We start from the raw sequence: 27,813 nt of genomic DNA, 5'->3' as shown, positions 1-27,813 counted from the left end.
ACCAAGGATGGGTGCACCAAGCACAGGGTGCAGTGCTATCGTCGGCTAGTGGGGGTCCACATCTGCCCTAGAGCCCTGGGTTCCCTTTGATGCTGCAGCCCTACAGTGTTCACCCATGCAGGGGGGAAGATTCCTCCTCACTTCAGTCTTCAGAAGTGACTGCAGCCCTGCCTCAGAAATCCACATGCCCTCGGCCCCTCTGGGGGAGCGCTGTTCGAGGGCTCAGCCTGGGGTTAGGCTGGAATTTGGAAAAACATCCCAGAGGCTTGCCTGGATGGCTGGTTTGTGGGTTCTGGCTATTAGGGGATGCCAAATAAAAGGAATGAACCCCTTTCCCAGGGAAGATACTTGCTCTGATGTCACCTTGCTAAAGTCCAGTATATATTACCTGACTCAGAAGCAGAATCTCCCATGTACATGCTGGAGCAGCTGCACCTTCAAGAAATACCCTGCTTAACCAAAGGCTGCTAACTCCAAAACATCTTCCCATGTGGAACTATAGGAAACACCCTGGTATCTATATCCCCAACATGTTTCCAGGATAGACAAGAGTTCCCATTGTGGCTGCCAAGGGCTTCTGTGTCAGATTATTGATTCTTGGTGTCACCTGAAACCTGTCCCCAAGGCACTTGAGAGAGATCCTGTCTTCATATTTGGAACACCAGTGGGTGGTTGGCTGGGCTATGAGGAGCAGGACACAATGCACCACACAATCATCTTTGTGTCTGGGCAGCTCAATCTATGGAGGACAACAGCCAGGTCTGCTGGAAGCACCAGGGTCACCACTGCCCCTGGGGAGGGACAAATGTTGGTTCCCAGAGAGCATAGCCTGAGGTAGCAAACAGTGAACCCCACTATCCAACTGCAATGTCATGTGATGTGCCCAAAGCCAAACCATATGTAGCTGGCCAGATGAAAACCAACCTGCAGGCATGTGGATGTTCAGCACTTAGCCCTCTGTGCATTTCCCACGCCCTTCTTAGTGGGGACAAGACCATGGCCACTCTGAAGGTTCTCTGAGGCAACACAGAGCTAAGGTAGCAGCCCTATTTATACCTGCCTCTCTGGAGGAAGAAGCCATCTGAACTGGGGCCTCCTCCTCCCCATCCCAGGGTGTTGTGCGCCATAAGTTCAAGCCCAGCCACCAGTGATACAGAACCCCCTACGTCACTCTTCAAACTCCGTGCTTTACCACAGAATCCATTATCCCTTGTATCTTATTTTAATGGTCAGATCCCTCTTGAAGAAGGCAGTAGGCTCCCTATTGGCTTCCTATATCTATATGCAATGTGTCAGAGGGCATGTACTTGGAAGCCCTCCCACCAGCCTGATGTCATAGACAACACAGTGAGAAGAGGTGGGTGGCTCTTGAGGGAGGGCCAGGAGTAGAAAACCAATGAGAAACCTCCAGACTCCCCCTACACATATACCTCTTCCCAAACGGGGTGGTCCAGGCTCCAGTTATACCTAATCCCACTCTCCCACCAGTTTTTGCCCACCCCAGCCATTTTTCATTATTCAGTCCTTGTCAGTCAGAAAGAAAAGGTGGGCTGACAGCACCATAAAAACCTGCCTGTTCAGAAACGGCTTAGAGCCCCCCGGGGCCACCTGAGGGTGCCAAGCTGCTGGGCCATGGCTCTTCCAGCAGCCTGTGGCCTCCCTGATGGGGGCCAAGGTCCCTGAAGTTCTTCCTGGGAGGTGCCCATCCTCCAGGTCCCTTGGAAACCGGGCCCCGGCGCCTCTACCCAGTGCCCGCACCTCTCAGCCTCTCCCAGAGACTGGGCCCTGGAGGAGCCCGGCGTGAGGTAGACTGTGCATTAGTCACTTGGCTTCCCCCACCGAGGCCAGGGAGGAGGAAAGGACCTCTCACCCCTGTCCCTGGTCCTTGTCCCTGGAAGTGGGTGACGTCATGGCATGGACCCCCAGCCACTGCCCTCTGCCCACGGCTCCAGCTGGTCAGAACACTGGCAGCACCAATTGGGCAGAGAGTAAGAAGGAGAAAAGGACAGTCCTATTCAGCATGGCCTCAAGATACAGAAGTCCAGCTCCTGGGGCTTCCGGCGCAGGTTGCACTGGTCCCGAGCCAGCAGCCGCCCTCCAGGACCCAAACACTTGAGTGGACGCCTCTTAAATCCCCGGCCGCAGCTCTTGGAGCAAGGCGACCAGGCACCCAGCTCCCAGGTCGGGCAGGGCTCCCCACAGACTCTCGTTTCCACCGGCCGATAGGCTGCATCACAGGCAGACGCCACATGCAGCCCTGGGGGACCACGACAGTCGACCGCCCGCTTCTGCAGGCCACTGCCACAGCTTGCAGAGCAAGGCCCCCAGCTGCCTGCCACCCAGCGTGCAGGGGGCCTGTCGCCCTGCTGCTCCACCTGATTGGAGAGGCTGAGGACACTGTTGTGGAGCACAGAGGGGCCCCGGGGGTCCTTGGGGTGAGAGGCCTTGTCTTCCCGAGGCTCCTTGGGCAGATAGAAGGAGTAGCGGACCCGGGGTGGCGTCATCTTGCCCACAGAGAGGACCTCCACGGTCAGGGGCTCCAGGATGGGCCGGGAGGCCTGCAGGCTCTCCACCGCGGTCCCCGTGCCGCTATAGCGCAGTAGGCTGCCCTTCACCACCAGGTCCCGCTCCACGGCCGACACCACGAAGTGCCCATTGAGCAAGTACTTTCCCTGGCTATTCTTCAGGGCCAGGTAGTTGTCATCTCCAATCAGCCCCTTGTAGCCACGCTGGCGGATGTCGATACTCGAGGCACCCGCAGGGATGGCCACCACAAAATTGTAGCCATGCCTGTGGTGAGAAAGGGGATCATACATTAGACACCTGCCTGGACATAATGCCCTCATCCCCCTCTAAAGTCACAGCTGATGCCCCTTTCACAACCCCTGCAGGAGGTCACCAAGATGGCAGAGACTGCTCAACCACAGCACGGAAGGTCAGGGGGAGCACACAAACTGGAAGGCAGTACCTCAGATTGTCACATCATCTGAAGCTACATACACTGGCTGTACCACCCTGTGGCCTTTTTTATTCAGGATATTTATACTGTGGTGAATTCTTTTATTTTAATTTTTTTTTCATATGTCTTTATTTGGGGGGGGGGGCATAAAGAGAGAGAATCCCAAGCAGGCTCCAAACTGTCAGCACAAAGCCCAACGTGGGGCTCAATCTCACAAACCATGAGAGATCATGACCTGAGCTGAGATCAAGAGTCAGATGCTTCCCCGACTGAGCCACCCAGACACCCCTACATGGTGATGAATTCTAGGGCAGGAGTAAAGCACAGGTTTTGGAGCCAGACCCATCCCTATCACTGGCTTAGCTGTTGGCCTGGGATAAGTCACTTAGCTTGTCAGTTGCCTCATCTGTGAAATGGAGATCATAATCACACATACCTCATTAAAGCACCTAGAGCCTATGGCACAGTGCCTGACATCCAGTAAGCACTCAATATATACTAACTGTGAGAAGGAAGAGGAGTTGGAGGAGGAACAGAAGACAAGGCTTCAGTCCCTGAGCCCAAGGCTGGGGCTAGACGTAATGAGACACACTGGCCCTGGAGTCGGGCACCCAGATGAAGCCCTGGCTTGGACACCACCTCCTTGGTGGCTCAGACAAATCAGTCTCTCTGGGTTCCAGGGTCCTCACCCATACAGTGAGGGGGTCAAACTAGATGATATCTAAGGCTCCTTCCAGCTCCACTAGTCCATGAAAGGAGTGCCTGCCATTGAGCCAGTGAAGCAAGTCTGGGGGTGTTTACCTTTAATTCTCCACTTGGTCACCCCCTGCAGATCCCTGTGAATACCACCCACCTGCAGTGCCACCTGTTCCCAGAAAACTTGCCCACCTACAGGCCCAGCAGAGGGCACTGTGTCCAGAAGAGGCAGCTGAGGCTCCTGGACAGCCATCTAGGCCTTTCTATCATAGCACCTGGCCTCCCAAGTTTTCAGAGCCAACCATAGCCTTGCTCAACTGAGACCTCAGGGACTCTGCTTGCTCCAGCTCCTTCCAGAACCTGAGGCAGGACTTTCCAAAGGAGCACATTCCCCCTGAAAATAAAAGGGAACCTGCTGGACTTCAGAAAGCCGGGCTCTGGAGGTGGGAATAGAAGAGGCTTAGAGACATTTCTTCAGCTGACCCTGTACACATCTCCCAGGAAGAGGGAATCGATCAGTCCTAGCCACTCACTCTGCCGTTTATTGCCATTCTCACCTCAATCTCATCCCTGAGGCCAGGGCCTCAGGCTCCGGGAGATGGGCAGGCTGTCACATTTTGTCCCCAGGCATGTTTTGTGTTTTGTGATCATCATCATGAACATTTGGTGAGCATTTATTATGCACCAAGTACTACACTGAGCATTTTACTTAGAGTAACACCCTTAATCTTCACAATAGCACAATAGGAAATATATTCATGTCAGGCCCACTATACAAGTGAGGAAATCCAGAATTCCAGAGATGTTGTCACATGTTCAAGGTCATCCAGAAAATGGGTAACTGAGATCTGAACACTGGCCAGTCTTACTCTAGAACTCTAGATAGACTGTAATGTTTCTCTGCCATCTCCCTAAATATCATCTCCTTTTCAGTGGTGGACTCCTCAAGCATTCATCTCTGTCAATTGCCTGGCTGGCTGGCTGAATATCATACTCCCAGAAGAGTCTGAGTGGCCCCTACACCAAGGGCACAGCCCATTTACCCCAGTCTAACCCAAGTTTCCACCACCTGGGGGCAGCTCCACTCAGCCCTCCTCCCCCTGCTCCAGGACCCAGAACTCACATGGGCTTGGTGAAGAGGCCTGTCACCTTCTTACAGCTCTTATTGTCGCCCCCACACACCCCACACTTGTCGAATTTCTTCTTGGAGCCCAGGTTCCCATCACAGCCAGCTTTGATGCACTTGCCTTGGACACAGACCGAGGTGGAGTCAGGAGTACATGGTGTACCATCCACCACCTGTAGTGCCCCCAGGAAAGGGAGAAAAGGAAAGAAGGGCAGTTCAGCCAGATGCATCCCAAAGACTTTGTCTCTGCTTTGGTCTCCTGCCCCATGCTCACTCACCTTGGGTGCCAACACATAGAAGTAGCCGGTGCCATTGGCTCGGCAGATGAGCTTGCACTTGTCCCGGGGAGAAACACCTGAGTACTTGGGCACCCATGCCACGGCAAGAGTGAGCCGGTTGGTGCTATGGTTGTAGCCGTTGAAAGCCTCACACTGCTCCTCCCGGAAGCTCTTGCCGGAAGCTGAGGAGGGAGGAAGCACAGGCAGGAAGCTAAAGGGAGGAGTGATGGGGGAGAGAGAGCCCTCCTCCCCAGGGTGCTCAGCGCCTGTGGCCTTCAACACCTCTTACCCTCATCTGAGTTATCCTCATCCCTTCTCAAAGAACTAAAGCAGGCTAGGACCAAAGGATGCAGGTCACAGCCAATCACACAACCCCCAAGCAATGGGCCACCTTCAATTCCCTCCATAACAGACACCCTAAACAGTTTGGGGCTACACAATCCTTCAGGAGTCTTCTGAAACTATTTTCAGAATGTTATGACATGAATAAAATAAATTACATCAACGACAAATAATACTAATTATACTGATATACAACTATCAATATATATCAAAACATATTTGTGATATGTGTGCTCCTTGTTAGCCCAATACATAACAAGATTCAATAATGAGTCTAATAACCACCGTCATTTTCAAGTAGTGATGAGAAGAAATGGCATTCTGAGAAATGGCAATAACTGAAATGTCATATGAACATATCCAAGATCTCTACTGCGGACAAAGTCGCGTGTAGTGCCACTAGCATTGCAGTTTGCTAATTAAAAGAAATAATAATTTTAGATAGAAATATTAGTAAAAACTATACTAAACTCACTGAAAGGAATGATAAATTTTAAATTTAAAAAGGCTAGTAAAAATAGAGATGTAATTTTCTCCCCTCCAAGCTCATGGACCCTGGATAAAGAGTCCCTGCTTATGAGTGATGGGCTTGCAAGACTTAATTAACTAAGAGGACATCTAGTGTGTCACTCTCTTGGGCCACTTTGCCCCCCAGCCTAAGTAGGGGGAAGAAAACACCCCCGCCCAAGGGGAGTGGGGAAGAAATGATCCCAAGAGGAATCTGCTCCTCTGCACTTCCAGACTTTGTCCTAGGGGATAGAATCTTGACTGCTGTCAATCTGCAGCCATGAAGTATCCAGAGTGTGGAGGATGAAGGAGGGGTGCTCTCCAGCCTCGATGTCCCCGGGCACAGGCCAACACTGCCCTCCCCTCCTCACCTGAGCTGGGGCAGGGCTCCAGGTTGCAGGATCGGTATTTCACCCTCACCCCCTCGCAGTATTTGCCCCCATTGGCAGGGGTGGGGTTGCTGCACTGCCTCCGGGCCAGCTGCACGCCCCCCCCGCAGGTGCGTGAGCAGGGGCCGTAGGGCTCCCATTTGGCCCAGGAACCGTCCACCTATGAGAAAGAGTCCGTCATACTCCTGCAGCGGCCGGATGCACACCGGGAGCCTGCAGAACAGCTACACGGGTACAGCCCCCACCATTCCATCCCGTCCCACTGGAATGAAGTCCACTGTGGATCATAAGGGGAAAATGACAAGCAAATGGTCAGGGTCCACACAGCGCCCACAGAACACTTCAATCTGGTCAGTAGCAAATGCCAACTGCACCCAGTTATAAATGAGGCCACTCCGAAGACAAGCCCCTTTGGGCTATGGGGTCAGACAGCCAAGTTCTGTCATCATCTCTGCCCTCACCACATGGGTGGTCTTGAGCAAGGGGTGAAACCTCCTTAAATTTAAGGTGCTTCATTAGCAAAAATGGGACCAGTAATACTCAGGTATGAGATCAGACAGATTTAAATGATACATCGTGTGTGAAAATTCCTAGCACTGTGTTTGCCACCGAGCAAGATGGGTTTCTCCTTACCTACTCTTAGCGTATTGACAAGAGTCTCTAAATCTAAGGCAGGGGCGGGCCCCCAGTCTTTCCAGAAAACCTTGTTGCCATAGATACTTGAATATTTTTATTTATAAATGATCCATAATCCAGACTCCTCTCCAAACCAGACTTAAGCAGATCTTAAGCTCAATCGGGCTGAAATTGAGAAAGTTTCACTGCAAGAGGTTCTAACATTTGTGCTCAGAGGAAATGAAGATAGGAGACTACAAAGCAATCCCAAAACTTTGTTTGGCTTCAGGGTGAACTATGCAGTGTTGTTTCATTTTTCAAGAGGGTGGAGAGGGGAGAGAAACGGTATAGTCTTCATTATTGTTTTTCTTAGGATGCCAGTAAAGCGAGTTTTCATCCCCTGAACACACATCAGTTGGGCAACAAAGGAAGCGGCCTAGTTGTACAAGCCTGGGATTAAAATGCTCTCATACATCATCCAAAGTGACTAACCCGCATGGAGCTAATCAGGAACTGGCTGCATGTAATCTAAATACTTTAACTTAGGCATACATGCAGCATAGTTATTCTATCTGCCCTTCTGTCCGATAGCTTTTGCTTCACTGAGTCAACATGTCTCTCATCCAGTGAAAGAATTACTTGCTGTTAGCCCCACCTCCTCCTGCAACTAGCACCCCACCTCCTCCTGGCCTTTCACTTCCTAAGAGTCTCTACATTCCCTCCTTCCACCTCCTCCCTCCTCGGTGCCTTGTAATATGGGTTTTGTCCCCATCACACCTGGGAAGCTGCTCTCTCAAAGGCCTGACATGAGCACTAATAAACTGAAGAGTCTGTGTATACACCTCATTTTCTCCAGTTTTCCTTCAGTACTTAATCCTTCAGTACATTCATCTCACAGGAAACACTCCTGCCATGTGCCATTCATTCACCAAATACCTATTGAGTTCTTACTCCATGTCAACGCTGTGTGCATCATATCCCTGCCCTGAAAATGACTGCATCCCAGCAGGGGAAGATAGACAATAAAAACAGGCCTGAGCATATAGTGTCAGAAGCGGTTAAATGCAGGCACTGGGGAGAGAGCGGTGGAGAGGGCCTTGGTGAGGTGGGCTGCTCTCCATTACAGGGGGTCATGGAGACTTCACTGCAGAGGTGACAGTGGTGCAGATGCCTGAAGGAAGTACAGGAGGGAGTTGTGCAGATAGGAGGGAAAGAGCATTCTAGGCAGAGGGAGCAACGCAAAGACCCTAAGGAGGGACGGGCCTGGAGTGCTCCAGCATCACATGAGCAAGAGAAACAGGAGATGAAGGCAGATAGAGGACTCACTTGTCCAGAGCACACGGAGTAAAGTCCCTGAAGGGTTCTGAGCATGTGGCATGACCTGACTTACATTTTAAAGGATCCCTCTGGCCGCTATGTTGGGAACAGTCTGTGAGGTGTAAGACCAGCAGCAAGGAGATCAGCTAGGGTGCCAAGAGCAAGAATCCAAGGGGGAGTTGACAGTAGCTTGGCACAGGGTGGAAGCAGATAAGGTGGGAAAAATAGTTCAATTCTGCATCTATTTTGAAGATAGAATCAACAGGAATTGCTGAAATAGTAGATGGGCGGGTGTGAGAGAACAGAGGGTTGGCATGAGCAACGGGAAGATGGAGTTGCCAAAGCAAGTTCAGGACAGATGATCAGGAGCTTGGTTTTACAGATGTTATGTTTAGGATGCTTATCTGAATGGAGAAATCAAGATTCAGTGAGGCATGTGAGTCTGTAGTTCAGGACAGAGGTCTGAGCTGGAGATACACATCTGGGAGTCTTCAATGTATCAGTGTAAATGGTACTTAAAGCCATTGGCCTAAATGAATCACCTAAGAAGTCAGTGTGGATAGTGAGGAGAGCTAAGGACTGAAAGCTGGAATGCCCAACATGGAAAAACAAGAATATGAGGAAGAGCCAGTGAAGGGGACCAGAAGGGGCAGCCAGTAGGGAGAAGGGAAACCAAGACACGAGCCTGTGTTCCCAGGGGAGAGAGTGATCCGCTGTGTCAAATGTTGCTAACAGGTCAGACAATATGAGGATGGTAATCAATCACTGCCTTAAGCAGTGTAGAGGCCATTTGGTGACCTTAGTTAGAGTTATTTTTAGAGGAATAGTGGGACTGAAAGCCAGATTGGAATGGACTCCAGAGTAAAATGGCAAGACAGGAACTGGAGAGAGAAATTTCATACCACTCTTTCCAGGAACTTTGTGGTAAAGGGAGTCAGAGAGATAGATTTTGATTTATGGAGAGGAAGTAGGATCAGGAGAAGTTTTATTTAAGATGGGAGGAATTATAGCAAGTTTGTATCCTGATAGAAATGATTCAACTCAAGAGAGGGGAAATCTGACACTGCAGGAGAGAGATGGAAGAATTTATGGAGCATTTTCCTTGAATAGAGGGGATACTATCCTAAGCACAAAGCACTGCACCGCCAGGCCCCATATGAGAATGTGGGCAGCTCATCCATAGCAAAGCAGGAAAGGTAGAGATTACAAGCACAGAAGCAGGACAGACAGTGGATGTGGTGGTGGGAGTTGGTGGAAGTTCTCTTCTGATTACTTGATTGCTTGTTTTTTTATTAATGGGATGGGAAGAAAGGCTACTGGCAAAAGTGGAAATGAAGAGAAAGGGTTGGTAATAGCAGAGAGAGGCGAAGGTGTGATATAATCGTGTAGGATGTTGGGAGGACGAATGCAGTAAAGGAAATAAAATACCATATGACTCCTAAGCAGCATTGCAGGCCCCCCTAAGTTGTCAGGCCATTAGTTTAAGCTGAACCCACTGAGCATGATTCCATGTCTTTCTCCAGCCACACTCACCTCCACCTGCACAGTTGAGTGACAGTTGGATTCCACCAGGACAGTGGTTTATCCTAGCGAGTACGACAGAGAGAGGCAGGGGCATGGGAGCCACGAGTGTACATGAAGGAGTGATTTTAACAATGGACCACGGAATTGCAGCTCAAGAAGGAGGTTGGTGAGGGCACAGGAAGAGCAGGTGGGACTGAAGAATTGCTGGAGTCCAAAACTAGAGGGCTGGACAACAGGGCCTTGGTAGTCAGAGTGTGATTCTTGCAAATGAGATCCCAGGGCAGCACTGGGGCTGTGTGATCAGTAAGATAAGCTTTGTGCTTTGACCTCGGCTGATTAGGGCAGTGTCCTTTGTGAAGGGCCAGGGTGGTGAAGGGAATGTCCAGAAAAGAGACTGAGGATATGGTGGATGTTGCTGTTGATGGACTGAGAATTCCAGAAAGCATGTGGAAATACTGTCTTCTCAGATCACATTTCCTATATCCAGTATCCTCTTGGGCAACATCTTTATTCTCCAGACTCCTCTTCCCAAGAGAAGGAGCTGGCCATGGCTGGCCTGTCCTCGGGACCTTCTGGTGGTCAAGGCAACCCCAGACTAGCCCCAAACCACACCCCCAAAGATGTTTCCCATATAGCTCTGGCCTGTCCACCCCTCCAGCTTGCCCCACCTCCCTGACTTTGCTCCATCTCTGCCTGTTGAGACGCTACTCATTCCTCAAGTCCCTCTCCAAATCCAACCTCCTTGCCAAAGTTTTTTCAGACCCCCCACCCCAGTCATCATTAATCTCTCATCCCATGACACGTTTTCACACTTCTATCTTAACACTGAATACATGCCTCTTTGGGTCTTGGATTACAGTGACATTTCTAGCTTCGCCACTAGACTGTGAGCCCACTGAGACACAACCCATGTTTTATTTCTTTCACTGACCACCACACAGTACCTCACATAGTTCTCTGAATACAGTGGGATGATGCCTAATAAATGGCCAAAGGCTTAATTAAATATATGTTCCCAAAACATAGAACAAGATTTTACATAATTGTGTACCAAACCCAGCTCAGGGCAACTGATAAAGTGCTGGCAAATGCTTTTGTATTATATTACCCCCCTGTACATAAAACCCCAAGGCAAGGCCCTCTGCATCCAAGACAAGGATGGGGAAGGGACCATCATCTCCAGGATCCAGAAAGAGGATGGACTGCTTATTCCTGTCCGACAAAGTCCCAATCCCTTTGTGACCCCGCCCCCAGACCAGAAGAATATAAAGTTTTTATTATATTCAGAGAATATGTGGGGTTTAAAATTTGTTCTTATTCAACTGTTATTCTTTTTTACCATGAAAAAAATAACTTTTGCTCAGTTATGTCTTAGCTTCAAAAAACAATCACAACAGAAACTTGGTTTGGAATGTAGCAAATTACTGAAGCTTGCCCAAAGGTCTGTTTCCTTTCAGTTCTGAGCCTGGTTCACCTCTGGCCCAGAGCTCCCTGGAAACAGAACACACTCAGAAATAGATGATAGGGGCACCTGGGTGGCTCAGTCAGTTGAGTGTCTGACTTCGGCTCAGGTCATGATCTTGCAGTTCACAGGTTCGAGCCCTGTGTTGGGCTCTGTGCTGACAGCCCAGAGCCTGGAGCCTGCTTCAGATTCTGTGTTTCCCTCTCTTTCTGCCCCTCCCCCACCCACAGTCTCTCTGTCTGTCTGTCTGTCTCTCTCCCTCTCGCTCTCTCTCAAAAATAAACATTAAAAAGTTTAAATAAAGAATTTAGAGTGAGTGCTCAATAAATTTAGTCATCATTATCATAAGAAAAAGAAATAGCTGATAAGGGGAGGCTGGAAGGAGCCAACAAGTGAGGAATGCCAAATATCTAGTGATTGGCTTTGGGTTCAGTGCTCACTCCTCCCCAGGTAGGATGAGGCACAGAACTCAGGGCTGGGCCCCCTTATTCCACATGAAAGACTTTCCTCACATGTCTAAGGCCTCACCAAGTTCTCTGACCTACCATATCTCTTGCCTCCAGGCTTAGAGTCAAGAAGGGGATAGGACCACAGACAGGTAAATGGAGGCACAGTGCAGCAATGTGACACAATTATGGCTACACAGCAAACCTGTTCCCGCTGGAGGCCTCCGAGTCCACCCCCTGCCTCCCACTCAGCTCCAGCACACTCACCCTATACTTATGGAGGTTGTGTCTCTCCACACAGGTCCCCTTGAGGCAGAACTTGCCCTCGCCACAGCTGGTGCCATCTGCCCAGGGGAAGTGGCGGGTCTGGCACACCATCTGCCCCTTCGCCTTGCCAGTGCACCACAGTTTGGTGCAGTACTGCATGTAGGGACAGGGCTTCGAGCCCACACCAAAGGCAAGCTCACACTGCTGGCTCAGGCTGTAGCTGGCACCCGGTAGGTCCTCAGGCAGGGAGATGGGCTTGCTGGGTTGATCCAGGAGGCAGTCACCTACAGGGAGCCAAGGACATTCATCAAAGATGAGTTGAGAAAGGTGAGCTCAGCTAGCCGTGAGTCTGAATGATAGGGAGACATTGAAGCAAGAGCCAGTGGAATGGACTCCCTTGAGAACCCAACTCTTTGGGCTCATGCACACCTTAGGTAACAGAGGACAGGTGCAGAGAGGTAGTGAGCAGTCACTCCAGTGACAACCCCGAAGTCCCTCCTCTGTTACCCTGGCTTACCATGCCCACTGTCCAGGAAGTCGGTGACGATGGCAGCACTGCAGGCTGACCAGGGGTTGGCACGGTCAATCTGGATGAGTGTTGGGGACATCATGTGGTTGGCTCGGAGTTTCCCAAACACCTCCTCACACACTTTCACATTGTCATGGGGCATGTTGAACACGTGGCCTGTGGGGTGAGGCAAGAGGACTCAGAGGGCAGAAGGATGTGGGCTATGCAGTTTTAAAGCAGCAGGGCAGAGGGGAGGGGAGGGCGGTTCAGCTGAGGAAGCTAGAGAGCCCATGTCAGCAATTTTCAGGCTGGTCATTTCTACCTAGTGATAGACTGACTATTTTGCAAATGTTAAGATAGTGTTCTTGTGTTCTCTGTCCTGTCCATCAGGCTGTGGGCTCAATGAGAGCAGCAGTGTTATCTAATATATTCTCCCCTTCATGCTTAATTGATGAGATACTCTGACTGCTGAGTCAGACAATATTGCTGGCCAACTGGGCTGGGGCAATCAGAAAAAATAAAACCAAGCGATTGCTAAGGCAGACTCTGACCCTAAGAAAGGATCCCTAAAGCTTCAGGACATGAGGAAGCAAAGACAGATGTCTACCCCCTGACCAAAGCACCCAGGGCAAACCCAAAAGGACCCCAGAGGGGAGCTCTCCTCCCCATACCCAAGAGTACCCTCCAACCTTACCCAGCTCATGGGCAGTGGTGAAGGCTGATGGAAGCCCATCATCCTCGATCACAGAACAACTTCTCTTGGGGTCGCACATAGTGCCCACATCAGCCATGCCCAGCGTGTCACAGGTGGTGGCCCCACACAGGTCCTGCCAGGGTGGGGGAGAAGCAAGAAGCCAGGCAGAAATTAGGATGTGGTACAGAAGGAGCCTGGAGGAAAGAAAGGTATCCTATGGGATGCTCAGCTCATCCCAACTCCCAGTCTAACGAAGTCCAGCACCTTCCTAGACAGGTCCTTTCTCTCAGAGGGTTGCAGGGCTACACATAGAATCAACCCAGACTGAGGGAGGAAGCATCAGGAAGAAAGCCCTATGGCTCACTGAGAAGATTGTGCCCAAATCCTACTCATAGAGATCCTGTGGGAGGAAATTAGGAGGTACAAAATTAAACTACAAGGTCATTGCTTTATATAGAGACAGACTTCCGAACCAGAAAATGGCGACTCCTACAGCTGGGTGAGGTTCCAGTCATGGATAACTGAGGCAGGTGGGAGTGGAAGGCAAGTGTGTTCCTCATCCAGAGTCAGCTCTGAGCAGTCTCGGTCCTTGCGGAGTGACTGGACAACCGTGAATTAAGCTCAGATTCTCAGCCAAAGTGTCATGGGCCAAGGACCCGCCCAAGCCAGAGATTTGGCTTCCTTGAATTGGGAGGAGGCAGAATGAGGCAGATACAGTCTCCTATCCAGACATAGCTCAACTGGCTACAGAAATTCAAAGGGACCACTGGCTCAGCGGCTGCTAGGAACAAAAAATAAATGAACTGCCACCGAAGACAGTCCCTCTTTTTTGTACTGAAACCTGCATCAGAAACTAGGACTTCCTTCAACAACCCTGATGGGAAGCACTTCTGGGGATGGATATCTTAATAAACTTATTGAGCCATCAATGCACCTACATATCTTAAGAGCCCAGGAGTTGGAAACAGGACAAGATACTTAATCACAATAGAGAAGACACTGTTGAATCAGTGATACCGGTATTCTTTCCATTACATCCTTGTCTTCATTCACAGTTTACAAGAAACTATTACATGTATCATCTCATTTTAATCCCCCAGAGAGTGTTAGGAGGCAGATACATCATTATACAAAGGTGAAAACTGAGGCCCATGCTCACGGTTAATCAAGGCGATGATTTATTAAATGCTGACATCGTGTGTGTGTACTTAACGTGCATGACCTTACTTAATCCTCACAACATCCCACTGGAAGAATGACTGCTATTATCACCTTCCACAGACAAGGAAGCTGACGCTCAGAGAGGCCCAGGTCACAGAGTGGAGATGTGCACTGGGGTCTGTACGACTGGTTACCAGCATTCTTTGCACCATGTCACAGCTGATTGGTCAGCAGCTCCTAAGTGAATTCCCAGGAGAAAGAGTGGTGTGTGTTCTCCGTGGTAGCCAAGGCATTCACATAAACACACCCAGAGCTGTTCTCAATCTTATTTCTCTTTAGGGCTCTGTGCACGTGCGTGTGCATGCACATGCTGATGGTGGGGAACAGCTGGGCAGCAGAGTTAGTGGGGCCAGGAGGCATAGGAGGAAAAGTGGTCATAGTACAGAAAATCAGCAAAATTTAATCCAGAGCCTTCCAAAGTTTACCACCTGAGCAGTCAAACTTGGCTTCCCATGGTCAGGTGATAGTCACACCTCCTAATGAGCGTTAACTCTGGCCAAAGAACTGGGAGAGTAATCAGACTCCAGAATACACAGGTCAACCATGAGCGGTGGACGCCTGGCCTTGATCTGCTGTCCTGGGCTCACATGTGGCATGTCTGCCATTTCTTGGAACCCTTCAGGGTGAACCTCAAACTCCCTCTCTTCCAAGTACTCTTCCCTTTCCAAAGGCTCACTCTTCCAGAAAGTTCTCCTTCCTTCAGAGTTCTGAGACCTAGAAGAGAACTGCTATCAAAACCTGGGAGGGGAAGTTCACCTGACAAGCAGTTTAAGGAACACAACTGCTGAGGAACAGGGCGGGGTCACACGGATCAGCTCGAGAACAGAGGGAGAAGAAGGCAGGGGACAAAGAAGGAAAGAACAGAGGTTTGCACAGAGGCATGGAAGGGGGAGGGGGCTGGGCCCTTTCATCCCTAGACACTATAGTACAGCCTCCCCACTAAGGCAGGGGTCTCTGAAAATTCTCATCTAGTGGTCACAGCCCATAGGGAGAGCCTGTAGGACAAACATGACACCATCCTGGGGCCACCATGCACACTCCCTGCGGGCTTTGTGTAAGAGAAAAGGCATGGGAACAAGAATGGAAAAGCCTAGACTCTGGCCCTGGCCCCACCGCTAAGTAGATGTGTGTTTGGGGGCAGGTCACTTCTCTCCTCAGGCCTCAGTCTCCTCTGCTCCTTCCCTGATCCCAGGGTGCTCAGCCCCTTCTGGCCCTGTAGGTTATGAAAGGAACACACACAATGATAAACTTCTAGAATGGAAAGAACCCTAAGGATGATCTTGTCTACTAATCCATGAAACGAACTCCCAGAAAAGTGAAGGTCACCCATGTGGACATTCAGAATCCCATCTGCTGCTCTGCTCAGCAGAAATGGTGAGACCAGACTGACAGCTCAGACTGGGGTCTAAGCAGCCACTGGAGCTCCACTGCCCAGCAGCCCGCCTCTGCCGCTGGAAGGTCCTTAAAGCCAAAAAAAAGGCCTCCATTCTTCTCCGGGAGGGTGGATTCTCTCTGGAGCATAGACATGCAGCTGCAGACCCTTCCTGGCCAGGAGCAACCTGTTCTTTCCATCAAGAAATCCCGGTTTCCCTGGATCAAACAAGAGGAACAAGGAAGGAGCCGGCAGATTTCCTGAGGGTCAGGGTGTAGCTGAGAGCAGCAGGCTTGCAGTAACCAGTGTCTTCATTGTGGGAAGATGCAGCTGTTTGGGGTCAGGGGCTCTGCCTGGCCCTCTTCCCCCAGCCAGGGACTCAAATGAAGAATTGCTGGATCTTAGTTCTTTGAACGCCTACAGGCGGGTGTGCAGGGCTCAGTAGTGCCTCATTTGTGGCACTGAATGTCTCCACCCTTCTGGAATGAAATCAGATGCACTCAAATTGCCTTAACCTCTTCAGCTCAGGCCCTTGTCTCCAGAAATAGAAACTGTTCTGGTTCCTTCTGCCTGGAGGGTGGAGGCACTTCCCACCCAGCCCCTACCTGCCTCACTATTTCTGGTAATTTGCCATTTCTCCTTGAAGCTACAGCTGCTGTTCCAGATGACCCAAGAATCATCTTGGCCAAGACCCTGGTCTTCCCAGGTTATTGTTTTCTCACTGTACCTTTTCATAAAATAATTTAGGACTGGAGAGCCATGACTTGAAAGCAAGCACCTTGCAGTGGCCCAATCCACATTTACCATGCCCACTCCCTCCACGCCTCACCACAACTCCTCATGGCCTTCCTTCCCACCTCCTCTCATTTCCCTAGCCACTTACTGAGATGCTCATATTTTCCAGCAGTACGGGGTGGAGGACCCACAAAAATCAAGCACATTAACTTTTTTTTTAATGCAGCAGAAGATATGTGTTCTCATGCAGCCAACTTCCTACTCATTATGAACTTGTAAGCATGTGGGCCAGTGCTTATATTCATGGCCACACCGCAGCTTCCAAGTATTGTACTCACACAACTTGGGAGTCAACCTCTCACTCTGTAGATGAGGAAACTGAAGCTCCATGAACTCACCCAAAGCCATACAGCTATTAACTAAAGAATGAGCTACTGAACCCTTTTGACACCAAGGCCAGCAGGGGTCTTTGGTCTGAACCACAGCACTCTAGTTAGGATAGCATAAGTACTGTTGAAAACCACCCAGTGCTTGTATTAATATTGTGCCTTTAACTTGTTTCCCATCTGAATCTCTGGCGTGCATCTCTGTATTTCCTCATCCAACCCCAAATCTACCTCTGTTTGTAATCCCTAAGCATGGGAGGGCCTTGCTTTGCTAGAAGAAGGGGGAAAAAATAGCAATTCTGGGTGTCTGGGCAATGGGACTAGGGATGCCTGGTGAAGAAGAGAACCCACTCTGGAAACATCTATCAGCAGAGTGGGTTTCGCTAGAATATTAATTCTTCAAGATGTACAAAATGGTGTTACAGTGGGAGACCAAGGTAACTAAGACAAGAATAAGAGAAATCCAAAGCATGCAGGAAGACCAAGCTTTTTCTGGAAATCATCAGTTCAAGAGAGGATACATATCGAATACAATGTTAATAGCTGACACTGAGCTGCTACCAGGTGCCAGACACTGTTCTAAGAGCTTTCCTGTATTAGTTCTTAAATCTGTACAATAGCTTTATGAGGGAGATGCCATTGTCAGGCCCCATTTTACATATGAGGCTCAGAGAAGGTAAGTTACTAGCCCAGGATCAGTGAGCCCAAGGTCAGACAGGAAGGGAGGGGCAGAGTGAAGACTGAAATCCAGAAGTGCCACCTGAGAGCTTGAATGCTTCCCTCACATCAGTACTGCTTCCAGAGATGAAGGGGCTGGGGAATCTCAAGATGGCAAGACTTTCCAGCCCATACCCTCAGCCCCCAAAGCACAGGTTGGCCACTGAAGAGGGAGAGGCCTGGGAGAGGCCTGGGGAGAGGGGAATGACAGGATTGACTGCCAAGAGTGCTATTAGAGCAGCGCCTGCACCCCTTTCCTGGTTGAGCAAGCTCCTGGCTCCTTGCCCCATACCTGCACTGACACACTGACCCCGTCCCTCCTGTGCACCCTGTCTGCTGGCTCCCTGCTGGGGCCTCTCCTTTCTCCAGGGCAAAAGCTGATGGCAAAGAGCCAACACGAAATGCCAGAAGAACCTGACCCCTCCCAACCCTGCAGCCTGACAGCTGAAAAGGCTGAGTTAATGATCCCCAGGAAGGGAGGTGAGCTACCTAAGCACCCAGAGCTACACACACTCCTTTCACTAGTATCAGTGCCTTCCTCCCATGAATACATACTGAACAACGGCAGCATGCACGGCCCACTGGAGGGGCTACAAAGACACAAAAGTCTTTTTTTTTTTTAGATTCATTTATTTATTTTTTATTTTTTTTTCAACGTTTATTTATTTTTTGGGACAGAGAGAGACAGAGCATGAATGGGGGAGGGGCAGAGAGAGAGGGAGACACAGAATCAGAAACAGGCTCCAGGCTCCGAGCCATCAGCCCAGAGCCTGACGCGGGGCTCGAACTCACGGACCGCGAGATCGTGACCTTGGACCGCGAGATCGTGACCTGGCTGAAGTCGGCGCTTAACCGACTGCGCCACCCAGGCGCCCCCATTTATTTATTTTTTAGATTCATTTATTTTTTAAAATAATTCTCCATCCCTTCCCCTGGGGTCCGTTAAGTTTCTCAAATTCCACATACGAATGAAAACATAAGATATCTTTTTCTTTTTTTTAATTTTTTAATGTTTATTTATTTTTGAGAGAGAGAGACAGAGACAGAGAATGAGGAGGACACAGAGAGGGATATACAGAATCTGAAGCAGGCCCCAGGCTCCGAGCTGTCAGCACAGAGCCCAATGCAGGCTTGAACTCACAAACTGAAGATCATGGCTTGAGCTGAAGTCAGCTGCTTAACCGACTGAGCCACCCAGGCACCCCCAATATCTGTCTTTTTCTGACTGACTTATTTCACTTAGCATAATACCCTCCAGTTCTATCCATGTCTGTTGCAAATGGTGACATTTCATTCTTTTTCATCACTGAGTAGTATTCCATTGTGTATATATACCACATCTTCTTTATCCATTCATCAGTTGATGGACATTTGGGCTCTTTCCATAATTCGCTATTGTTGATAGTGCTGCTATAAACATTGGGGTTCATGTGCCCCTACAAATCAGCACTCCTTGCTTAAAGGAGTTTACAAGTCAGTGGGAATGTGCTGAGTCCATAGTTTTCACACAAAAACAGACATGTATTAAGTGTACTTACAAGTACAATGAGACAGAATGCTTTAAAACAGGGCCATCCCAAGTGTAAGTTCTGGCAAAGGATCTGTAGATAATTATTCAACAACAACAAACATACTGACAGACCACAAAGGTAGTGATGACAACAGGTGCCTATTCTGGAATACCCAGTAACTTATCCTTGATAATGCCTTTAAGTTCAGTACCATTGTCATCATCATTATCCTTCTATGGATAAGGAAAGTGGAGTCCAGGTGGCTGATTCGTTCAATGACCATTGCCAAAAGTCAAGTGGCAGGACTGAAACTCAACTCTGCCTGACTCCAAGTCCATGTTCTTTCCATTGTGCCACACAGCCAAGACCAGGCATCAAGGCAAGGTGTGGGGAAGCACCATGGGTGGCACAAACATCTACCAAGAAGTTCAAAGACAGGATGACAGCAAGACCAAAGGAGGGAGAAAACCTCATTTGCCTTCCTGTCTAAACCAGCATTCAAGAAAAAGAAAGAAGAAGATTCTGGTGCACATTCCTCCTGATGTTTATAGCAGCATTATCTACAAAAGCCAGATTATGGAAACAGCCCAAGTGCCCATCAACTGATGAATGGATAAAGAGGAAGTGGTATATACATACAATGGAATATTACTCGGCCATCAAAAGGAATGAAATCTTGCCATTTATGACATGGTTGGAGCTAGAGAATATTATGCTAAGTGAAATAAGTCAGAAAAAGACAAATACCGTATCATTTCACTCATATGTGGAATTTAAGAAACAAAACAAACAATCAAAAAGAGAGACACAAACCAAGAAACAGACTCTTAACTATAGAGAACAAATGGATGGTTACCAGAGGGGAGATGTGTGGGGGGATGGGTTAAATAGGTGATGGTGATTAATGAGTGCACTCATGATGAGCACCAGGGGTTGTATGAAGTGCTGAATCACTAACTCATATACATGAAATTAATATTACACTCTATGTGAACAAACTGGAATTTAAATTAAAAAAAAAAAGATTCTGGTGCACACTCCTTCCTCCAAACTTCCTCCCCCATCCTCCATTATTAATATAGGCTTCCTTATTTGGTATAATTAAAAGAAGGAGGGAGAAGAACAATCACCTTCCAAGTCTGGGAGCAACCATATTCCACTCCTTCCTCTCCTATTCCCCTTCCTCCCTCCTCCCTCCTCCCTCCCAGAAGTAGTGTTCAGTTTCCATTCAGTGATAAAGATTTACAAACTCTTAAATACCAAAGCTACAGGTACCCCTCTTTGCTAATATCTTCCAAGGTCCAACTTCCAAAAGATTCTGACAAAACTATAACTCTCTTTATTGTATTAGGAGATATGTGTAAAACACATGTTATCATTTTATTACTTTTTTTAAATTTATTTTTAACGTTTATTTATTTTTTGAGACAGAGAGAGACAGAGCATGAACGGGGGAGGGTCAGAGAGAGGGAGACACAGAATCTGAAACAGGCTCCAGGCTCTGAGCCATCAGCACCGAGCCTGACGCAGGGCTTGAACTCACGAACCGCGAGATCATGACCTGAGCCGAAGTCGGACGCTTAACTGACTGAGCCACCCAGGCGCCCCTTATTACCTTTTTTTAATTGAATGCTAAATTTCACTGCCATATGGCAAGTCATTTATTATAGAAAGAACTAGCCTCTATCTCAACTGAGCCTCCAGAGTGCTGTTCCTCTCTACACAGTATAGAATACATGCATGTGCCCCCATAAAACATAGTACTACTCAAGGCCAAAACAAGGTAAGCACCAAGCTGGGGACTAAGAGGCAGAAAGGTGAGGACATGAATGAAGGAAACAGAAGAGAAGAGAACAATGGCAAGCAGCCTGCCCTGGAGAATCTCAAAAGAGGAGAAACAAGAGCATAGAAAAAATGGTGAGGGGAGAGGGGGAGGGAACGGCATACAGTCCTACTAAGTGCAACAGAATAGGGGCGCCCAGGTAGCTCAGTTGGTTGAACATACAGCTTCCACCCAGGTCATTATCTCATGGTTCATGAGTTCGAGCCCCACATGGGGCTCTGAGTTGACAGTGTGGAGTCTGCTTGGGAGTCTCTCTCTCTCGCCACCCCTCCCCCACTCGTGCACTCTTACTCTCAAAATAAATAAATTTGAAAAATAATAATAAAAATAAAATAAGTGCAACAGAATAAATAAAGTAAATGAAGGAATACTCATGCAGAAAAACCACAAATTGCAAATCCTAAAAAACAAAGTCTGTTCAAAGGAGAAAATGTTACAAATAGCAAAACGGATGGTGGAATGGAGAAGAGGGACTCCTGCAACACAGGAAACAAGTTTCCTTTCCCATCACCACCAGCTCCCAAGCCCAATACCTTCTTGCCACCTGTCCCTTGTCCCCTTCCCTCAGAGGGCCTTCCTGGCTCTAGCCACAAGAAGAACAATCCCCCACCGGACTTCCAACAGAGGGCTCAAGCCTCCCCCATGGCACTTAACACACCCTTGTGTAATGAGCTATTTCCTTGTCAGGCTCGCAGATATCCAGTGAATTCCTGAGAGCTAGAGGCCACATTGTAATATCTGTACCCCCACAGCCCAGGACAGTACCTGGAAATAACAGCTGCTCAGTAAGCACTTTTGAAATGTAGAATAAATTCACGAAAGCTAGTCTGCCACAAAGTTACCCAAATTGCAGAGGCATCGGAGGTTAAGGGAGAGCAGACCGAGAGAAATGCAATCCTACTGAGCCCCAGCACCAGATACCTCATTCCTGCTGCCCAAGGCAACAAGAAGCCACTGAAACTTGTCTTCTCACGGAAATGAATGTCCACCCAGAAAGACTGGCTGTAATTCTCCACAGATCCTGGTTCCAATCCCGTGCTGACCTCACCCTGCTGTTATGAGTCTGGAGACTGATTGCTTTGCAGAATCAAATGTGCGCTCCTTCTCCAAGACCATGAACTGACTCTGAATCTTTAAGAAAACTCCTCAAATTGCCAAAATATTTGTTGTATGATCAATTCTTTTTTTCTCCTTTGCGTACAGCAAAGTCTCCTCCCTGGGTCATGTCTTTCCAGTGTTTTGATTTCAACACCCCACACCCCTCCCTCTGCCCGCCAAGAGGACAGCAGCATCTCCCCATAGCCTGGGCCCAGACTTGTTTTCATGCACAGCAACTCTGACAGTGGGTCAACGGGGGTGCTCCGGTGCCCATCAGTCCCCATGCTCCCACTGTTCCCCCTTCAGGTACCTGGCACCTGGAGCTCTACAGGTGCTGTTCTCGCCTCTTCCTCATAGGAGGAAGTACAGTCTGATGGAGACTGACCCTTCCCTGCTTCCTTCCTGTGTGCTATCAGAGTCACTAGCCATTTTTCAGAATTTTCTGGGGGGACCAAGGAATAGGTGACTCTAAAGATGTCTGACAGTTCAAGATCCATTATAGACCAAAGGTGATTAACAAAATAAGCATATTTCTAAAAACTTGTTATCCAAACAAACCATATACAATTGACCCTTGCACAATATGAAGGTTAGAGGCACTGACCCCCATTGCAGTCGAAAATCCACACATAACTTTTGGCTCCCTAAAAACTTAACTACAAATACCCTAGCGTTGACCAAAACATACCAGTAACAGTCAATTAACACACGTTTTGTATGGTATATGTATTATACGCTGTACTCTTACAGTAGAGTAAGCTAGAGAAAAGAAATTGTTATTAAGAAAATCATAAAAGAAAATCCATTTAGAGTCCTATACTATATTGGAAAAAGTCCACCTGTAAGTGGACCCATGCAGTTCAAACCCATGTTCAAGGGTCAACTGTAAATACAGATAGATAGATAGATAGATAGATAGATAGAGATATATAGATATGCAATCCTACTGCATATCCTATATATATATATATATATATATATATATATATATATCCTCATTTTAGTTTGAAAAAGCATTGCTTACACCAACATTACAATAATCAGGGAAGTTCATACCCGACTTAAAGGATTACTACTAAACCTTACAAAGTAAAACACAAGTTTCTCTTGCATTGGAGTGCAGCAGGAGACTCCTCCAGGTTCCCAGAGACCACATCTGCCTTGTCTACAGAGAGCAGCTGCAGGCTCGTGTTCTCACCACATACTGTACCTTCCCCAGGGGAATTCAGGAATGAGCAGTTCCTAAGACCCTGAGAATGCTGCAGGCCCTGAAGTCTGTGCTGGCAAGGAGGCGAGGCAGAGATGTTTACTCGAAAGCATTAAGCACATACCTGGATGTTAGTCCTGCCAACACAGCTTCCCCACTTTCTGGCTTCGCCCTCTAGAAGCCTAAGAGAAAGACAGCTTCCAAAATTCACGTCTTGCACATCACTGCTTCTGACCCAAGTGGCCATGCATCTTGTACCCATTATGCATGGTTAGCATAGCCCCTGGGTCTAGATACCACTGACAAACAGAAGCTGTCATGCTGCTTGATTGCTTCTTCTTTAAAACGCGAATCCTTCTGATGATGTGGCCCATACTCCCAGCAGGAGTCCTCTTTCTAGGGCTGGCTCCAAAAGTCAACCTAACCACAAAGCGGTGGAGACTGAGGTCTGTTACGTTAGAAGCACTGAGTGACCTCCACAGGGGCATCCCAGGTAGCAGATGGGCCAACAGCTGCTTTGCCCGTTAAGATATCCTGTTCTTGGCCTTTGCTTTCTCCCCCCAGCAATCTGACTGCCGAGTTGGTCTGTGTGCAGAGGTCGAAGCCACCTCCTCTGCAGTTTCCCCATGACTCAGACAGTGTGTGCAGGGGCTGGGCAGTGGCAGCTCTACAGACCTCAATTGGAAGAATGAGTGCAAGGAAACAGACTCAGGCCAAAGACCTCCCTAGAGGAACCAGGTGGTGGGAGGAGAAGGCTGGGAAAAGAGGAAGTTCAATTCCAGGAGGGGACAGGCAGTGCCAAATGGGTTAGTGTGGAAGACTTTAGCTCCAGCCCGGTGTGTGCCAGTGCAGCTCTGAGTGGCCTTTGGAAACAGTGGAGAGTGAGAGCCCCATGGGTAACCAAGGATTCTGTGCCATTCCCAGAATGACGTGGTTATGACAATAACAAAACAAGAGCATGGCACCAATTCAAGTTGCAACCCCCAAAATCAGAGGAAGCGGGTCACTTGGATGCCCCTCTTCCTCCCAGCCCCATGAATCTGAGAAATTTCAAGAATCCAAAATCTTCAACGTACCCAGTCACCACAATACCTGTGAATGTAAATTTTCATAAAGCCATAGCAAAGAGCAGAGGTGCTTCTGTGATCTGACCATCTTTCCATTCCCAACACTCAGTACCTTTCCAGTCCTGCACCTGGGGTCTCCAGATGCTCTTTACTAAGCTCATACCACCTGCACACTGCCAGGGGCAGAAACTGGAGCCCTACAGTCAAGTGTGGTCATCAGAAGTTTCAGTGAATCGGTGTCATAAGTAACCTCTGCTGCTCTGCTCCATAACACACATCAGGGCAAATGGGTCACCCTCGGCCAACAAGGAAATGGGAAAATTGAGAGATTTTTCCCAACTCGGCTCCAAGTGCAACTCCACTTGAAACTCCAACCTCCAAACAGGTGCTTGAACTAGATGGCCTGCTCTGAATGGACTGGAATCCCCTGGGCAGGCCCAGCACACAAGGGTACAGGAGAAGCAGCAAAGAAGGACGGAATGCTCCCAGTACTTGAGTCTGTCTTTTTCATTTCAACCCACAAAATATCCCAATTGATTCCCTTCGTCCCAATCCAGGTTTTCCAGGCCCAGGACAGAGGATAACTGAACATGTTACCCAGAAGAAATGTAGCCAGGCTCCGAACTGGAACGCTTGCATCACCTTCCAGTTTCACAAGAAGAGAAAAGAAGCCTCAGAAGAGCTGTCTGGAAGGATTTAGACGCCCTGGTTGAATAGGGGCGGACCTTTTCCGACCCCTCCAACACCATCCTCAGAGCGCCTCCTATCTGCCTTGGAGGCACACTGCGGCTCCGGGGCGGCAACTTCCTGGGTTCCGGCCCCTCCGCGCCTGATCTAGGAGGCGCTGATTGGCCACGCCAGGCCAACACCTTCTGAAGTAGCAGGCGCTCCTCCGACAGCCCACGTGCATCCAGATGCACGTGAGCCGAAGCTCCACGGAGCCCAGGAGCGGACTGTCCCTGTTAGAACCAAAGTGGGAGACGGGAGAGATCAACAAAATTTTAACCCGGGGTCACTTGCTTGGCACAAAGGGCATTTGGAGAGCTAAGGACGGTGACCCTAAGAAAATGGGGTTATCTGGGTCCAAAGAGGTGACAGATCATCTAACTCACCTGCCTGGTGAAGAGGATGGCTGTGTCCCAGTACTCTGGGTGTTTGTCACTCACTTTATTCAGCTTCTTCTGCCAGGCGCAGAAGTTGCGCAGCGTCAAGGCCGCGTTGCCCGTGACCTTGGGCCCGGCGTCGCGGTCTCCGAGAAGTAGCACCTTGACCACAACGATGGTGATGGGGTTGAGGATGCTGGGATGGCGGTAGAGTCGCGCCGCTGTGGCCAGCAGCGTCAGCAAGTAATGCTCCAAGTCCGCGCCGTGGAACTTCACCATTGACTCATCTGCCACCACCAGTGTCTCCACGAACCGCGGGATAGACACGAAGCGCTTGGCGCGCCCGGACCTGCGCCGGCTGCGACTCTCTCCTAAGCCGGTCCCTCGCGGCTTATAAGGGTCCAGCGCCCGCAGGATGGCGGGGTTCCAGCCTGAGGCCACCCCGCAGCGAGAGGTGGGATCTCCGGGTGGCCCGCCAGGGGCGCCCCGGCGCTGGAGGAGGTGTGCGCCCTGGCTGTTGCGCTGCACTGCCTGCGCGCTGGCGTTGGGGAGTGGGCTAATGACATACTCGGCGCCTCCGTAGCCAAAAGCTCCGCGTAGACCCCCGCACAGGCTCACAGCGGCGAAGGAGTCTGGTTCGGCGTTCACGTCCCCAGAGTAGAAGCAACGTCGCAAGTCTGCAGAGCTCCCGGTGAGTCCCGCGAGGGGGACGCCCAGATGCTCAGTGGCGAAGGCGGGCGCCAGGAACTGAGCATCTGGAGTTAAGTGTAGGTAAAAGTCCTCCTGAAATGCTGTGATCTGAAAAATGAGTCCCTGGTGCCCGGAGTCCTCGGGACCCCTCCGGTAGTAGTGGCGGCCATTGATGTCCGGGTCCAGTCGAATGGGAACCACCACCTCCTGCTCTGGTTCTGCCCCGCCAGCGGGTCCCCCGGCGAGAGCCAGGGTTAAGATGCCCAGCAGAAGCATGGCGCCGGGCAGCGCACTGCCGCACTCTCAGAAGGGCTCGGCGCGGCTCCCCGGCCGCCGGCGAGTCTCCTTGCAGCAGGCACACGGGAACCACCAACGCTCCGGGGCAGTCCGCAGCTCCCAGAAAGCAGAGCAAAGGGAGAGAGACTCCTCCCAGAGCAGTGAGCGTGCACCGAACAGCCCGCGCCTCCTACCTGTGCCTTTCCAAGCAAAGCGCGCCCTGGGAGCTTAAGTACAATCGCTGTCAAGTGCAAGGACAGAGATTTGCAGCCGAGAACTAGAGGGAGGTGCCGGACCACTTCGAACCGCAGCCACTCGCTGCGCTGAGAGCCAGGAGCTGGGCGAGCCTATTAAAGGCCCCCTCCTCTTTGGACTGGCCAGTCAGCGCCCCTCCCTCTCTCCCCTCCCAGCCTCCCAAAGCTTGCAGCCCGAACCTCCCTCCAGGGGCCACCGGAGAACTCGGTCCCGCCTCCAGAGCGAAGAGCCACTTGGCGGGGAGGGAGTGGCGTTGAGCTGAGGCAGGAGGCGTGGGCTGGCTAGAGAAACCAACGCTTACAGTCTCGGTTCGCATTTTGCCCTCGCGTTATGCCCCAGTGCCCCCACACACCAGTTACTTCCGTCCCGATCGACATCTGTCTGCTCCCTGGGTCAAGGCCTTTATCTCAAGGCAGTTAGGGTCGGGAGCTGGGAATGAAGACTCACCGTTGACCCCTCTCCTCCCCTCCCCATCCTAGGCCCCCCTTACCCCTCCCGTTGCAACGTCCCTCCTGTTTCTTCATCACAGAGTCCCCTAAAAGACCCAGAACCAAGAATTGTCCCTGTAAATGACATATCGTCAGAAGGACGAATTCCCAGGAACACGGAGAACCCTTCTCGAACCCGTGTAGGCCTACAGTCTGCCCTGAGGCAGTGGTGTGCTGGGTGGGCTGGTTCAGAGGTTAAATTTTCAGGGATTTTGCCAGGTGGCTGTTAAACACCACCGTTACTAAAAATTACACTATATAACTTACAATTATAAATTGTTTAATAACAAACCCTATCACTTCCTAATTATTTAACTATAATCTATGCCCTTGAGCCTCCAGAACCACCAACCCTCCAGGACAGCCCACAGCTCCCAGAAAAGACAGCAAAGGAGGTGAAAGTATGATGGAAATATTAAATGCTACCTCATTCAAGGACATCACAATAAGAGCTGGAAACAGGTCCCAGGGGGAGTACCTACACCACCAAATGGGCAACTGCTATCACCTAGGGCTTGGGGAAGGGAAGAGAACCAGTGGGCCAGCACCAATGCCTGGAGGGGATGTGCAGAAAGGGGTGGTTTTCCTGCCAGAGAGGGGCTGAGGGACTGGTGGGCAATAGGAAAATCTGCCAGTACTTCCTTCGAGTTTCTCTCGTTAGCTCCTTGACCAGGTACCACGTAGGGCACTTGAAGGGAAGGCTGAGTGTGGGTC

General features: G+C 49.8%; 1 protein-coding gene across 1 annotated transcript; it reads right to left on the bottom strand.

Annotated features, from left to right (window-relative positions):
• Nucleotides 1-26,726, bottom strand: ADAMTS15 (ADAM metallopeptidase with thrombospondin type 1 motif 15). The gene is made up of 8 exons (XM_047823987.1): nucleotides 25,400-26,726; nucleotides 13,131-13,263; nucleotides 12,446-12,613; nucleotides 11,929-12,212; nucleotides 6,280-6,457; nucleotides 5,060-5,241; nucleotides 4,779-4,954; nucleotides 1-2,790 (listed from the first exon to the last, which is right to left on the bottom strand). The coding sequence occupies exons 1-8, from the start codon at nucleotides 26,354-26,356 to the stop codon at nucleotides 2,016-2,018; spliced, it is 2,853 nt and encodes a 950-aa protein (XP_047679943.1). The 5' UTR covers nucleotides 26,357-26,726; the 3' UTR covers nucleotides 1-2,015.
• Between the last annotated feature and the right edge of the window lie 1,087 nt (nucleotides 26,727-27,813).

Source organism: Prionailurus viverrinus, chromosome D1 (genome assembly GCF_022837055.1).
Source record: "Prionailurus viverrinus isolate Anna chromosome D1, UM_Priviv_1.0, whole genome shotgun sequence".
Lineage (NCBI taxonomy): Eukaryota > Metazoa > Chordata > Mammalia > Carnivora > Felidae > Prionailurus > Prionailurus viverrinus.
Note: the sequence above shows the minus strand (reverse complement) of the source record. Positions and strands in the feature narration are given on the sequence as shown.